The 14082-nt window shown below is 38.1% G+C and overlaps 1 protein-coding gene across 1 annotated transcript in view; it reads left to right on the top strand.

The window, feature by feature from the left end:
* The window catches only part of FAM83B (family with sequence similarity 83 member B), a 46416-nt gene that overhangs the window by 22014 nt on the left and 10320 nt on the right, over positions 1–14082 (top strand). Inside the window, exon 2 of the mRNA XM_009638780.1 lies at positions 11680–11844. Within this exon, the coding sequence (XP_009637075.1) occupies positions 11680–11844 (165 nt within the window). The remainder of the gene's footprint in view (positions 1–11679; positions 11845–14082) is intronic.

Consider the following 14082-nt stretch of genomic DNA (forward strand, 5'->3'; position numbering starts at 1 on the left):
CGCATTCGGTATCCAAAATCAGTTTCCCCATCTCAAATTTAACTGAGTTTGAATTTCTTGAAAGAGTGATGGAGGAAGGGGGGGGACGAGAAGGGAGAGAGAAAGAATTAAGGGAGTGAAAGGGGAGAGAGAGAAGAGGGAGGAGAGAGGGAGGGAAGGGGGAAGGAAGAGGAAGACAGTGAAAGAAGTGAAGGGGAAGGATAAACAGAAGTAGGCCATAATAATCTGTAAATTATAGTGGCTTTGCTTGCACTTTTGTGACAGCAATAGGAAAAACTTTAATATCATTGAGTCCTACAAGCTGCTGGAAATACTCACACGCAATCAAAATGTTTTCACAGGACAACTGCTTTAAACGTCTGGCCATTAACCAGTCCTTAAGTGTGTATACCTCATGTGTCTGTTACGGACTCTTAATCACATGTATGAAGCTGAGTACAAAAGCTGTAATCTGGAAAAAGGATTAAATAAGCAATATTTGAGAAGATGGGTTTTTCCCACTTACCCTTCCCTATATCATATATTTATGATTAGCCTTTATTTCTGTATTCGTTGACTCTTGTGTTGGTTTTCCTTTCAGAAGTCAGGCTGAGCAACCAGCCTGGTCATCAAGCTGTTTTTTGAATATTGGGCATGTGTTACTTCCCTGATACTCAAAAGTTTAATTTAAAATGACCAACAGCAGAGTAGGGAATTCCTTTGCTGTCTTTGGTGTAAACTACTCACTTCTGCTAATGGCACTTGTCAAAAATATTACTCTATTGCAATGGACTGTAATGTTCCTTCTTAACCTTATAAGACAAGGAGGTTATCCCACCTTGTTCCAAAGGCTAACAGGAGCCTCCACTTTGGTCTTACCTTTGCTGTATCATGAACTAGGGGAGGTTGTTAACCAGAATTGGTTCTAGTCTCAGTTGGAGTTCTGTGGACATCTAACGATGTCTTCTGACTTCCGCTTTTTTATTCCTCTTTTTTCTTTGACATTTATATCTGAGGCACTTTCACAAGCAGTGTTCCTTAGGATTATGAAAGCTACCTTTTTGAAGAAGTTTTGAGTGTCTATGGGCGACTAGCCTCCAACGACTAATGATATAATGAGGGCTTGTTTCTCAGTCTTAAGTATAATCAGGCCATGCTCATTGATCTGTAGGCTTCCACTAATTTGGAATCTGGCAACTGAATATGTTTTTTAACTGGGCATTGTCATCCAAAACAGATTTGTTTTCTCTTGGATGCAATGTCTTTTATGTTAGAAAATAATAATCTTCTAATGAAGTTCTGTTACTTGCTGCAAGGTCACCCTGTTAAAGGCTCATGGACTTACCAGTACATGGCTTACAAGTCCTCCTCAATGGTATGTTTTTATTTTTCCACATGCTAAAATGTTTGATAGGCCATCCTTGTGGACTGTGGTTACCATACTGCATACAGGCATTCCAAAGTCCATCTCACTGAATCATAAGCAGCTCTGAAACGATGCAGGTTTGGGCGCTGACTTGGATCCACCAAAATCTTCCTGTGCTTAGAAACATATAAAGTGCTTTCGAAACACTTATTTTCATCTACTTCCACTACTTTCCAGGTCCTCTGTCTTAAGTCCCTGCCTTTCTTTTTTGATTCTTTTCTTATGTGCTCAATGTACCTGTAGTACATATTAATTCCTGTAATAGCACAGGATTTCAGGCAGTATTATACAATTGAACAATATGTTTTATTGGATTTTTTTTTGTCTGAAATATGCATATATATATATATGTATATAGGCAGCAGCATGGAACCCTGTGCAGGATATTTTAAATATGTTTATAAATTATGAATATTAGATATTCAGCTCTTTCAGGATATTTTAAATATGTTGTTCATTTATAAATTATGAATATTAGATATTCAGCTCTTCCCATTTCATTTCAGAAATATGCGTTTACTATTAAGGTCTCAAAGATGACAAACAGTGCACATCTCTTGCATAAGCAAACTTAAAAGCAAAATTATTCTTCCCGGCCTAGAAAAGTGGGTCTGAATCATCTCTTTTTCCTATAAATCTGCCTTTGACTAAGAAAATCTTCCATTGTTTCTAAGTGTCTAATTAGCAAATGCCAACAAAGTTGTCTACTTTAAAGAAAAGTTGCTTGGTTTTACAGTTTAAAGTCTACAGCCTATAAGTGTTAATTAATGTTGTGGTTTTCTGTACATTGCCTAGTGTTTTTAAATATGTAAACTCTCAGGAAGTGGGGTTCAGTGTTGACCATGTGTTCATACAGGATTCTTGAGGAAACTGAGTGGAGCAGTGGGAAGGCAGACTGACTTGGAACTTCATTCCATTCCCTGTCTGAGAAACCCCACCAAAATGTACTCTTAAAGGTGGCAAAAAACCAGTGTCTTTTCAAGAATTGTTATCCAGATTAGCTGAAATCTCAGACATTTACTTTGACTCTTTGATAAGCAGCAAATTATTTTAAGATTTCTTGAAGGAAATCTCAGGAGCTCCTGGAAGTGTTGGCATCCAGTCTAGTTTTCCTTGGCATGAAGCGTATTTGTAAGCAGGAGCAATTTGAATGGAAAATTTTAGTACCTTTTTTAAAATGTTTTTGTCCCTTTGCATTCTCCCCCTTCCCCCCCACCCCCAAGTTTGAGGAGACCTTTTCCCATGGTCTTAGCTGTGTATGGCAATTTATGGCAGCCATTCATAGTTTCAAGTATTGAAAGAGTTCTTAACCATATGGTAGTCAACTCATACTTTCCTTGGCCAGGTAGAAGCTAGCCAGGAGCATCTACTGCTCTTACTAGTGCTCCAATTATTTGGCGGAAGTCTCAAAACTGAGACGGGTCTCTAAGGTTGTCGTATGAGCTTTCCAATCCTGCACGGCAGATCAAAAAGTAAAATTTATTAAGAGTTTCATTCTAATTACTATTGGCACTTTAAAAAAAAATAATTAAGGCTTATCACATGGTTGGGCATTTTTTTGTTTTGGGTGGTCACTAAGTAATGCACACATGAATAAATGAGTACTTTACTTAGAAACAATTTTAAAATAAAAAGTATAACATTACAATATTAATTCAAGTAGCCTGAACATTCCCTAGACATTAAGGGATCCGGTGAGAACCCACATATTAAAGCTGTTAATACTCTTTTAAATAAAGAATTATTTCTGAAGCAGCAAGTCTTTGAAATTCATCATAGAGAAAGCCAGAGGCTAGAGAAGTACCTTTTATTTTTGTGGTGAATTTCCATTCTGGTATAGCTGAGTCGTAGGCTGTCAGAAATCCTGGCATTTCCTTTCTGTTTGCTTTCCTCGGGAAAAGCTTGGCAGCTTCCCAAAATATCAACTGAATAAGAACATTCTGAAGAGCTAAATACAAATATTAAAATCCTGCTACCCAACCAGCTGCAGCCCACATGGCACTGAGAATAGAGCAACAACATCAATGGCAAGAGAAAAAAGGGCAGAGTAAGCTCCCAAACACGTTCCCTCCATCATGCCAAGGATTTTCTGTGCTGCCTTATGTGCTTCTCTGTAGGACTTCTGCCCGCTTTGGTTCACAGTGACAACACAGCTTGCTTGTTAAATACCAAAAGCGGTTTAGTTATTGATGGGGGCATTGCAAGCAGAAAGGAAAGTGTTAAAATTGAACATTGTGAATGCTTTTTGCTTTGATCATGCATGACGGTTCTTTGCAGATTTAGGTAAATCTTTTCATGTCTATGGTGTGCCAGTCACTGGGCAGCAGCCGTTTCTTTGCACGTCCTTTCTTCCAAGGGTTAGGTTTATAAATGATCCTTGGGAAGTCCCCACAAAGAATCCCCAGAATATCCCCTTCCCTCCTCTCATCTCCGTGACTTGCTGAAACTCGATTCTGCATGTAGGGAAGTAAAGCTTCAGAGGAATTATCGCCTCTGCTGCTGGCCACAGCGAGGTGGTGTCTCCTGTAATTCGGTCAGCTCACACTGAGTTCTTACTAATCCTTCAGCCAGAAGAACAACTACCAAACCCATAGATACAGATCACATATATAGAATTAATGTAGCTCACTCCCATACGTTTTGCAAGATACCTGTAAAATTCCCAGTTGCGTGCATACGAAGAGGTCACACTGAAGGTGTCGTTTTAAGACTGTGCGTGTATGACTTGCTAGCTCAGCCTGCCACAGCTTTCTGAAAGGTGATGCAGAAGGCTGCTGTACATTCACTTTGCAGAGAAAACAATCTTATCTGCATTCCAGAGAACTTTCCTTTGTGTCGGTTTTAATTTCATTTGTAGAAGAGCTAATCCTGATCTTCTGATCTGCTTTTTTAGAGATGTGGTAAGCTGCACAGAAGTTGCCAAATTGAGCAAAAGGCAGAATTGTCATGTAGTTATTAGAAGATGGTACATTGTAAAAAATGGATTTTACCAACGTATTTCAAAGTTAAATCATGTCCTTCTTCTGCTGTTTTCACTGCCGTATAATTTTTTTTCTGCCAGAATCAGAACATTTTTCCCTGTTACTGATAGCTAGAAAGTTCCCCCACCACATGTCTTTCTTACATCTTGGACAGAACAGATGAGGCTTTGCCATGTGGGCTACACATTTAAACACAGTTAAACTATTCGTATAGTGCTTTATGTGGTTGCCTGCCTTCATAATTTTCTGAGAATATTTTGCATTGGTTTTCCATATTGTTTTGCAGGAGATTTCTAGAATTTTAATTTATCTTTCGTTTTCTGGACAGTGACTCTCTCCTTATGAATTTTCATTGATGTTGATCATGTCTGACATCCTGTTACAGAGAGAAGCTGTTGAGGTTATTGAAGACTGCTAATGTACATGTTGAAGTTAATTTTTATTCCATTTAAACTTAGTTTTCACCTTGAAATGCTCACATTGTGTAGGTGGTATGTGACATGATAAACTGAGGCTCGGTGATCAGAACCAAAGATGTGTTGAGTTCTGAGCTGTAAAATTTATGTGTCCTCAGAATTGGTGGTAGAAATTTCTTTTGGAGTAGGAGGAGGAAAAGAGGATAGTGAGGGTTAGGAGAACTCCCTTTGAGGTAGTGTAGTTGCCTGTTATAGCGAAGTGCCGGACTTCACCCTGTAATTAATTAAGTTGCTTTTAAAGAATGCAATAATGGAAGAACATTTTGAGGTACACGGTATGGTTATGGTCTATTGCTCTCTGAATGCAGAGCCAAGTTAAATAAATTAAATGTGATCTCAGGGAGCCAATTTTGGTGATAATACACTACAAGTAGTGAGATTAACTTCATGGAAGTTGCATAAGTGTAAATCATCTGAGTATTTGTTCCATTACATTGCTACAGTAATTGTAGGAGAAGGGAGCATACTCAGATGTTTGATTACTATTTGTATTATTGTATCTAGTTGCTGTTTCTAGAGGGGGGCTGCCCCCATTATGCTGCTCTTTGGCGCTTAATCTCAAGAATTCTGATGTACTGCAGTTGCTACATGAGAACTCAGCAATTCAGGCAGCCCAAAGGTGACCGGAGATATTCCGGTGCAACTCGCAATGGTTTCAAAGTATGTTTTGCCATGGAAGGGTGTGTTGTGCAAATCATTTCAGGGCTGTGTTTAATTCTGAAAATTAATACGAAATTAATGAACTATCATCTTAGAAGCACCCTGGTATTAGCAACAGCGCCGTGAAGTATGGATATCGGATGATTTATTAGGATGCTGCTAATACGAATTGCAGCAAGCATAAACTGGGTCTAGACCCTCAACCATAAACAACAGCGTAAAATAATTTTAAAAAACCACAACAATTTGTTGGTCATATTACATAGCTTATTAGTGGGAAGGCTATCTGCATTGATCACAAAATTTGTCTCTCTTCCTTTTATGGTGCCTGAAACCCACCCACTCAATTTGCTGCCTACCTGCTGTTGCTATCTTCTTTCTGCCCTGTTGCAAGCGTCATGACTTGCCTGCTCCCTGAGAAAGGCCAGATTCAGAGAGCACTGAGCCTGTGCCAAAAGGAGATGCTCTCCAAACCAGAGATCTGTGAAAAGGAATTTGACTGGAGTAGCAGGGAAAAGGTCAACAAAAACAGAGTTAACATTTCTATCTGAAATCTGGTGCTTCGGTCATGGGGTGTGGAAGGGTGGTGGCATTCAAAAGCACTGCACAGCAATATGGATTTTTGTCATAGCCTGCCCAAAGTAAGCCTCACATAGGTTACAAGGAATCAATAATCTTGCAGCGTAGGGTATGTCTTTAGCGTTATTCCCTACCAGGCTATTGATATAATGGTAGCTGTCTCTTTAGCAAAGCCCGACCTAAGAAAGCAGATGCATTAGAGGATTCCTCTTTTTTAGTGTTTGTAGCAAAGGAGGTGTTAAATGACACATACTGCAAGATATCCCTTAAAGAATTATACTTAGTGCTTGTGAAAGGAGTGAAGATACTGGCAGAATGAAACTGTCTGTAGTTCACAGAATAGACTTACAGAGCACTAGCAGTAAAGGCCTTTCATTATATCTATGCCTTAATTTCAGTACACTCCCATTAAAAGGGTTGATTTTGATGTCCTAAAACTGAGCTATGAAGATTAAAATCCATTGATTTTTCTCACCAAAGTTCTTACCAAAAATTGGGAGAAGTAAAGCAGAAAAACTCCTTTACTTCTCAGTGTTTTTTACTTACAGTTTATGTTTGTTTTGTTTAAGCCTCACAGCGAAGTTTATGATTACTACCAAGCATGGCAAAATTTCCTTGGATTTTGACAACTGATGGGAGTGGAGATCTCTGAATCATTGAAATGCAGACTTGGTCAGTTGGAATGGACCTCAGGAGGTCTCCAGTCCAACCCCCTGCTTAAAGATAGGATTTGACCAGGTTGCTCAGGGCTTTATCCGGTTGGGTCTTGAAAACCTCCCAGGATGGTAACTGGACAACTTCTCTGGGCAACCTGCTTGACTGATGGGCTGTCCTTGTGGGAATAAGGCTTTTTCCCTATATTCAGTCAGAACTGCTCGTTTCAGTTTGACCATTGTCTCTTGTTCTACCACCACTGTGAAGAACCTGGCTTTGTCTCCTCGAGACCTTCCCTGTAAGGCACTCAGGACTGCTGTAAGATTCCCTGAAGCCACCTTCACTCCAGACTGAACAAAACCAGCTCCTTCATGTACTCCACATGGCAAGTCCTTCAGCCCTGAAAATCTTGGTGGCCTCAACATGCTCAGGAGATGTTTAGTGATAACTGTATTTGTACTGTTGGGATTGGCAACTTCTTTCTATATAAGCCTCTGAACTGAGTTAGTTTCTGAAGGTGAGAACCATTTATACAAATAAAATGCATGTGAATGGACCCAAACTGGCGACTCCCAGAAGCAACAACTGGCCCTGTGACGTGCTAGATCAACAGACTTGAGCATCAGCCTCCATTTACAGTGTCATAATATCCAGTGTGGTGCATGTTACCATGTACTTGAGCTCCTGTTTTGCAAGAATCTGCATAATAACCTTCAAAATATGTGTGTGACTGTCTTTCATTAATCTTGTCACTAGTATTTTATGTAGGAGTGAGTAATTTCCTGAACTTGGAAATTATTAAAAACTTTTAAAGAATGAAAGGAACTTTGTATTCAAATGGTCTGATAGAGAAGAGATAATGAGCTTTAAAATGTTACTTTACTGAGTATTGTGCAAATTAAATAAAATACGTCAGCTTACTGAAAAAATGTGTTTTAAAATATTTGCATAAAAATAGTGCTATTCAACAAAATTATACTTTTTTGCCTGTACTTTAATGTTTTTTAAATGTTAATGTGTGAAGCTTTACTTCTCTACTGCAAACCATAGTCTTAGTGTCACAATAGTAGTAAGAATAATAAAATATGGTTCTATTGGTGCCTTCATTTAAATTGATAAAACTGTTGCCTTTATTAGGAGTAATTTTGTGCTTATTGATTTCAGCAGATCTTCTTCTGTAAGGATGCTATTGAAACCAAATTTTAACCTTAAAAAGCATTCACCACTTTAAAAAAAGAATGGCAGATAAGATTAGATGATTAGTAGCATCAATCTAAGATTATTTAACTTTAATTTGGGGGGAAGAAGAATAGTGTAAAAATTGTTTTCTGTACTGTCTTCACTTTTAGTTGATCACTGTTATGTGCTGTTCTATCTAATACCAAATCAGGTGGTGGTAGTTCACTCTTGCTATGTGTATCAGTTATTTATATTATGCACAACAACTATCTGCTCCACCAACTATTTTTTCCTCCCTGAAAGTGTAAAATGCTTAATTATCCCCAACTGAGGGTCAGTTTTGATCGGGGTGATAATCAGTTTCTCAAGGTTTGGAAAGTTCTCCCAGAATTCTGGTGCTTCCAGGAGAAAACTGCTGCACCCATCCAGTGTCCTCTGCAGGGTTGAATGGGCTTTGTATTTCCTATAAAAAGCATCGGTGCTTGCTTTTGAAAAGACCCCTGCATTTTGGAAAACAAATATGCTTTGGAAAGAAAATGGCAGTTTATAAGGAAGCCTACTGTATGACACCGGAGTGTTCTGCCTTGGGGGATTTTCTTGACACAGGATAGCATTGTTATACCCAAAAGAAACAGAATTTGTGGAATGGATAGGCAATTTTGTGACCTGTTTTCTGCAATTTGAATTCTATCCATTTCTCTTCCTTGCTGGATTTCACTGTTACATGTTTTTTTTATAAGTATCAGGGTGGAAATTTGCTCTGCAATTGCAAAACCAAACGTAAAAAGATAGTAGTGAAATCTTTTCTTCCAAATTGATGCAGCAAGTAAGTAATCCTGCAACTGTTATTACAGCTTTAATTAAAGGTAGATACATGTTATAGATACCTCTTTTGAAGTAACTGCCTAGTCTTGGTCTCCTTAATTAGTCAAAACTTGGGACCCTGAATACCATACCGGCTTTTTCTTTCCCCAGGCTCAATACTCCCTTCTGCTGCAAAGTAGGCAAATGAATGGGGAAATGTTCCCCACCCCTCCCCACCCCCCCCATAAAAGGCATTTAAAGCTGGAATATTTATGAGACTTATGGGATCTGCTCTTTCTGCATCAAAATCTATGGTTTACAATCAAACAACTAGAAATGACCTTATCACTGTAAATGACTTTACTTACGAATGTATATCATATGCTTTATTCAAATTTGGCACTCTTCTTCCTCCAGCAATTGAGCCTAATTATGTTTGTGTTGACTAGATTGAGTGTTGCTAAGAGTGAATGGGCAGGCTAATGAGGGCATACAACAAGAGTCATCTTTGGTTTCCAGGGAATGCAGAAATGGATGTCCAGTTTGTTGTCAGATCACGACTGTGGCTTTGCGTAACTGTCCTTAAATCCAGTGAGGATTTTTCAGCTAGCACAAGCTTTAGGTTTCAACATGTAATCCCTATTCCAACTCTGGAAGTGAAACCTACTTTTTCTTGCAAGACTACTTTGATGCTTTGCAGAATTAGCTCCAAAATTAATAAGCTAGATGGTTTAAGAACGATTCTCCTAGTGAAGACAAAGAGGGTTTCCCTGTTCATTCCCAATTTATGACATACCTGCATAGTAGTGTGCATGCATCCCTCTCATGTCACTTACTGGCCTGCTTGCTTATGTATTTATTTCTCTCCTCCCCTCTTCATAAAGATAGATATGGCCATTCTAGTCAGTGTTGGGTTTTAGTTTTTATTACTCATTCTTGCTTTTTCTTTTCTGTACATTTCTGGTGTATTAGCCTTTGCAACCACAGATGCGGCAAACAAATTAGCATCTTTGATATCTATCATAGGAAAATGTTAGAATGATTTTTGAAGGCTGTACTGTGATTCTGAATATTTCATGTGTTCGTGTCAGTGTACAATAATGAAAGGATTCAGGATTTCTCTCTTACATTTAAATAGACCCTTGCATATAATGAGCACCTATTTCTAAAAGATCTGGAGAAAAGCAAAGGTTAAGAAGAAATAGAAGAAATTACGGAGTTCAGAGGGAGGGGGACACATGTAATGCCACAGAACTATTTGAGAACAGAATTTCTTCTTTGGTCTTTTTGCCTCACACACTTTATCTGTCTTGGCAGATTTCTGCTCACCCATAAGTGAAACAAGACAGATGAATAAATAGGGTTGCCATGTTCAGTTAACGTTGTGTATCTCAGAAACAAGACCAAGCAGAAGGTGCATTCTGAAAGTGATGAGGTCCTTAGAGTCAAGATAAACTTTTCAGTCTTTCCTTTCAAATTTAGAAAAAGAAATATAATTTGTGCTGTTAAAAATCACATTTAGGTTTTATTTTCAAAAAGTCAATAAAATGAATGAAGTAGCGTGTGGCCGTATTACCTATGATTTTTGAAGGAATTGCATTATTTTGTGCTATTCAGTTCCTCTCTGACTGGTGGGTTTGTAAGGAGTCTTTTTATTGCTAGGTGACATCTTATGGTAAGGCCAAGTCCTTTCATTTTTACTACTTCAGGAGCTGGCTTTTTATCTTTCCTAATGACATTGTTATTTTATTTTTTGTAGGTCAGCTCTCATTAATATTTATAGTGTTTTAAGTCCGTGTTTGGCATAAGTGGTTCTTTTTTGTTCTAAGCAGGGAGGATTCAAAAAGGTAATTCAGATGACTGACTGGAGACATAACTTTTACCTGGGTGTGTGCAACAGCATTTACCAAATTTTGTGAGTGAGGTAAATGTTTCAGTTCCAGAATAAGATGAGTGATTGTAACTTAACAATTACACCATTAACCTTGAGGTACTGATAGTTTAAAGGTTAGTGAAAATGGTAAAGCATGCGCACTATCAAGCCTGTTCTGATACCTGTGAAAGGCTTTATTTGATTTGAATTTGCACCTGAGAAATCTCTTTGGAACTTTTCATGAAGACTCTAGTGGATAAGATTATCTTTAAAGTTACACAGATACCTGTTCTCCCTCTGTTATTTCCTCTCTCTCTTCAATACTAGTTCTTTCCAAATTGCTGACGTCAGTAGTATATCTTCTCCAAAATACCATTAGCAGGACATTGCTTTTCCCAATCAGAAATACTTTATCCCCATAGGTTGAAGGGCATCAGTAGCTGGTGTTCAGCACTCTAATCTTCTTGAACCAAGCTCTCAGCAGCTGAGGAAGTCTCATCCCAGTAAGAGTGCTGAATCAGTATGGATCCTGAAGTCCTCAACTCCTCCACTTCTTCAATGTCTGCTTATTGACTCATTCAGGCTCTTGAGCCATTAGCTTTAGTGAAGATGAAAGATGAAGAAGCCCCTTGTACAAAAACATTATCTGATTTATTTTTTTATGCACATTGCAGTTACATTTTGATATAGTTTTTGATACAGATTTTGATATATTTTGATATGGTTTAATTTTTTCCACTGTATTCATATTGCTGTTTCCCCTTCACTTCTCTTCCACTGGATTTCCTTTTCCTCATAAAACCAATCGCTACACACACCCATAACACATCTTTTTGCCAGGCTTTGGTACTTGTGACAAATGTCACACAAGCAATCATCTGACTTCTCAAAAAGAAGATCCAGTGGTCTTGAAAAGCATTCCAAGTTTAGTGGTACCACATGCAAAACATTAGAATTCTTTGATGTGTGAAAAATATTAGTGTTAGCTGCCTGGTGAAAGCTTCAGGGACTAGTTTTATATATATGTTTCCACAATACAATAATTTGTGTCTTTTCTGTTTTATTCAGGTCATTGCCATCGTTATGGATATGTTTACAGATGTGGATATCTTTAGAGAAATTGTGGAGGCATCTGCTAGAGGGATTGCAGTGTATCTCCTGCTTGATGAGTCGAACTTCAGCCACTTTCTGAAAATGACGGAGAAACAAGGCTGTCAAGTTCAGAGGCTCAGGGTAAGGCTTCCTGCATTCCTGTGCATCAACACTCACTACTCTTCCCCCACAACCTACTGAAAAGGAACTATATTCAAAAAGTGATTGTCGAATACTGCTTTTTCAAATTCACCAAGAGGTATAAGTAGGGAAGCTCTCAGCAGAACCTTCTCTACAAATGTTTCTCTCTTTAGAAAGATTGTTTTCTTTTTCACGTGTCAAAACAAGAGTATTTGATAGAATGACATTGTTTTTCATATGTTATTTATACAATTATTTTTTATTGTGATGTATTTAAGGATACTACTTGTTCGAAAAGCTTAGCTGCTTTTTTCTTTCTCTTAAAGTAGCCTGCAAATAGTCATCAAGCTTATGTAAATTAATAAATTGCATACTTCATTTTATGATCTTTAAAGTTATTATTGATTAAAATACTTTAAAAGGCCCAAGATTCTATTTTATTACTGTTTTCCTGAAATCTATATTATCATGTCTGTCTGCATCATGTCTTAGAGAGCATTACTTTTGTACATGAAATATGTAATTTTATCCTCTAAGAAAGATAACAAGAAGACTAACTTTTATATTCTTCACAAGATGTCCTGTGCTGCCCTAATGTTCAACAGGGATTAGAATACAAACCATGAGCTGCACTGACCTGACATAAATGGTTCATAAATACTTCTAGATTTACTGTACTGTAAATAGCACTGAAGAAGTTCCAAGGATGTTGCCAGAGTTTATTTGCAGAGCTCTGAGCACTGCCTTGGCTGAACTTCTGTATAGTTCCATTTGCAATTCCTTGTTTCTGTAACTAGTTGGGCCATGTTTGCTCCTGGCAAAAATACTATGAAAACTCCTCTTAGAAGCATGCATTTTAAGAACCTAGTCCAAAAATCAGATAGAGGTGTGGTGTGTTTGTGAGGGTAAAGAAGGCTTTTTGTTAGAATTTTGCAGCAAACCTGTATCTTATACCAGTTTTTGCTCTCGAGTGTTGACTTAGGTCCTTAAAAGTATTCCCACACCACTTTCCATGCTTGTTTCTTGTGTATGAGTGTGTGGGATTGCCCTCTGGTGGCCTAATACACAGACATGTGGGAACTTTTGGAACAAAAACATTAAAAATCTGTTGTGGGTCTGTAAACACTGGTCATGATTGCCTTCATGAAGTCAGTATTTGGCAATATTTGGCAATATTTCCGTATTCTGGAACTTGAGATACCACCATTTGCTGGTTACTTGGGTTAACTATGCCATAGAGGTTGCCAAAAATGGTGTATATCTTTTTATGGCATGAGTTTTATCCTCCCAAAACAAAAGAAATTAGGGGTGAGCATTTAAAATGATATCTCAAAAAATGCAACAGTGTGTCTTTTCAAATTAATTCTGTATGATTGTGTATCTACAGCTGTTTCAAAAGCTCAACCCCTTTTGGCTCGATTCAAGGTTGTCTTTTTAATATGGTTTTATAGGCCTACAGGCATTTATACTGTGGTTGAAAGAATTAATGTACATACATTAGAGTGGATTTTGTATGGATTAGTGTGGATTGGAGAGGGTTGGACTTGGCCTCTTCAATGACATTATGTATATGTTTCTGTTTCATAACGATGGGAGAAACAAAAATGCATCTTTATTCTGCAAGGTTTTATTTAGAATACTTCAAGGTTTATCAGAAAATGAAAAATACATGCCAAGGAGAGTTGTGTGCTGGGTTTCCAGTTTAGCTTGTAATAAAGCTGTTCAAATTAATGGCCTTCTCAGCCAAGTGCTACTCCTAGTGACTGTTGCTCTAGGAATAGAAGCTTACTACTCCCACGGTAATTCTCTTGTGCCTTTCTTGAGGATGAAGAGAAACTGCTGGTGACTATGAAAGAACAGTCAGTACTTTAGGGAAGTTTTCTCCCTTTTACTTTTTCCCATCATCTCAAGGTTCACAAAAAACAAACCAGCTTTCACTTCTTGTGCTCTGGGGTTTTGGTCCTCCCCTTCTGTTCAGTGAAGACAGAGATGTATGGATCTGTTTCTTTTCCTCAGGATGTAGCGCCAGCAGCACTGGTCTTGTTATTCTCTGGCATGATTTGGTTCAGTCTTGCAGGAGTATGGCAGATGCTCTTCATGCCATGCACTCATGATGAGCAGTTTCTGTAAAGCTTTTCTGACTCAAGTGCCTTTTCTGGCTCTTTTTCTCTCCCTTTGGATCAGTAAAAAAATGAGAGTGGTGAGCTAGCCTGTATTTTTGAATTCAGATTTATAATT

This window comes from Egretta garzetta, unplaced genomic scaffold, assembly GCF_000687185.1.
Source record: "Egretta garzetta isolate BGI_Z169 unplaced genomic scaffold, ASM68718v1 scaffold415, whole genome shotgun sequence".
Lineage (NCBI taxonomy): Eukaryota > Metazoa > Chordata > Aves > Pelecaniformes > Ardeidae > Egretta > Egretta garzetta.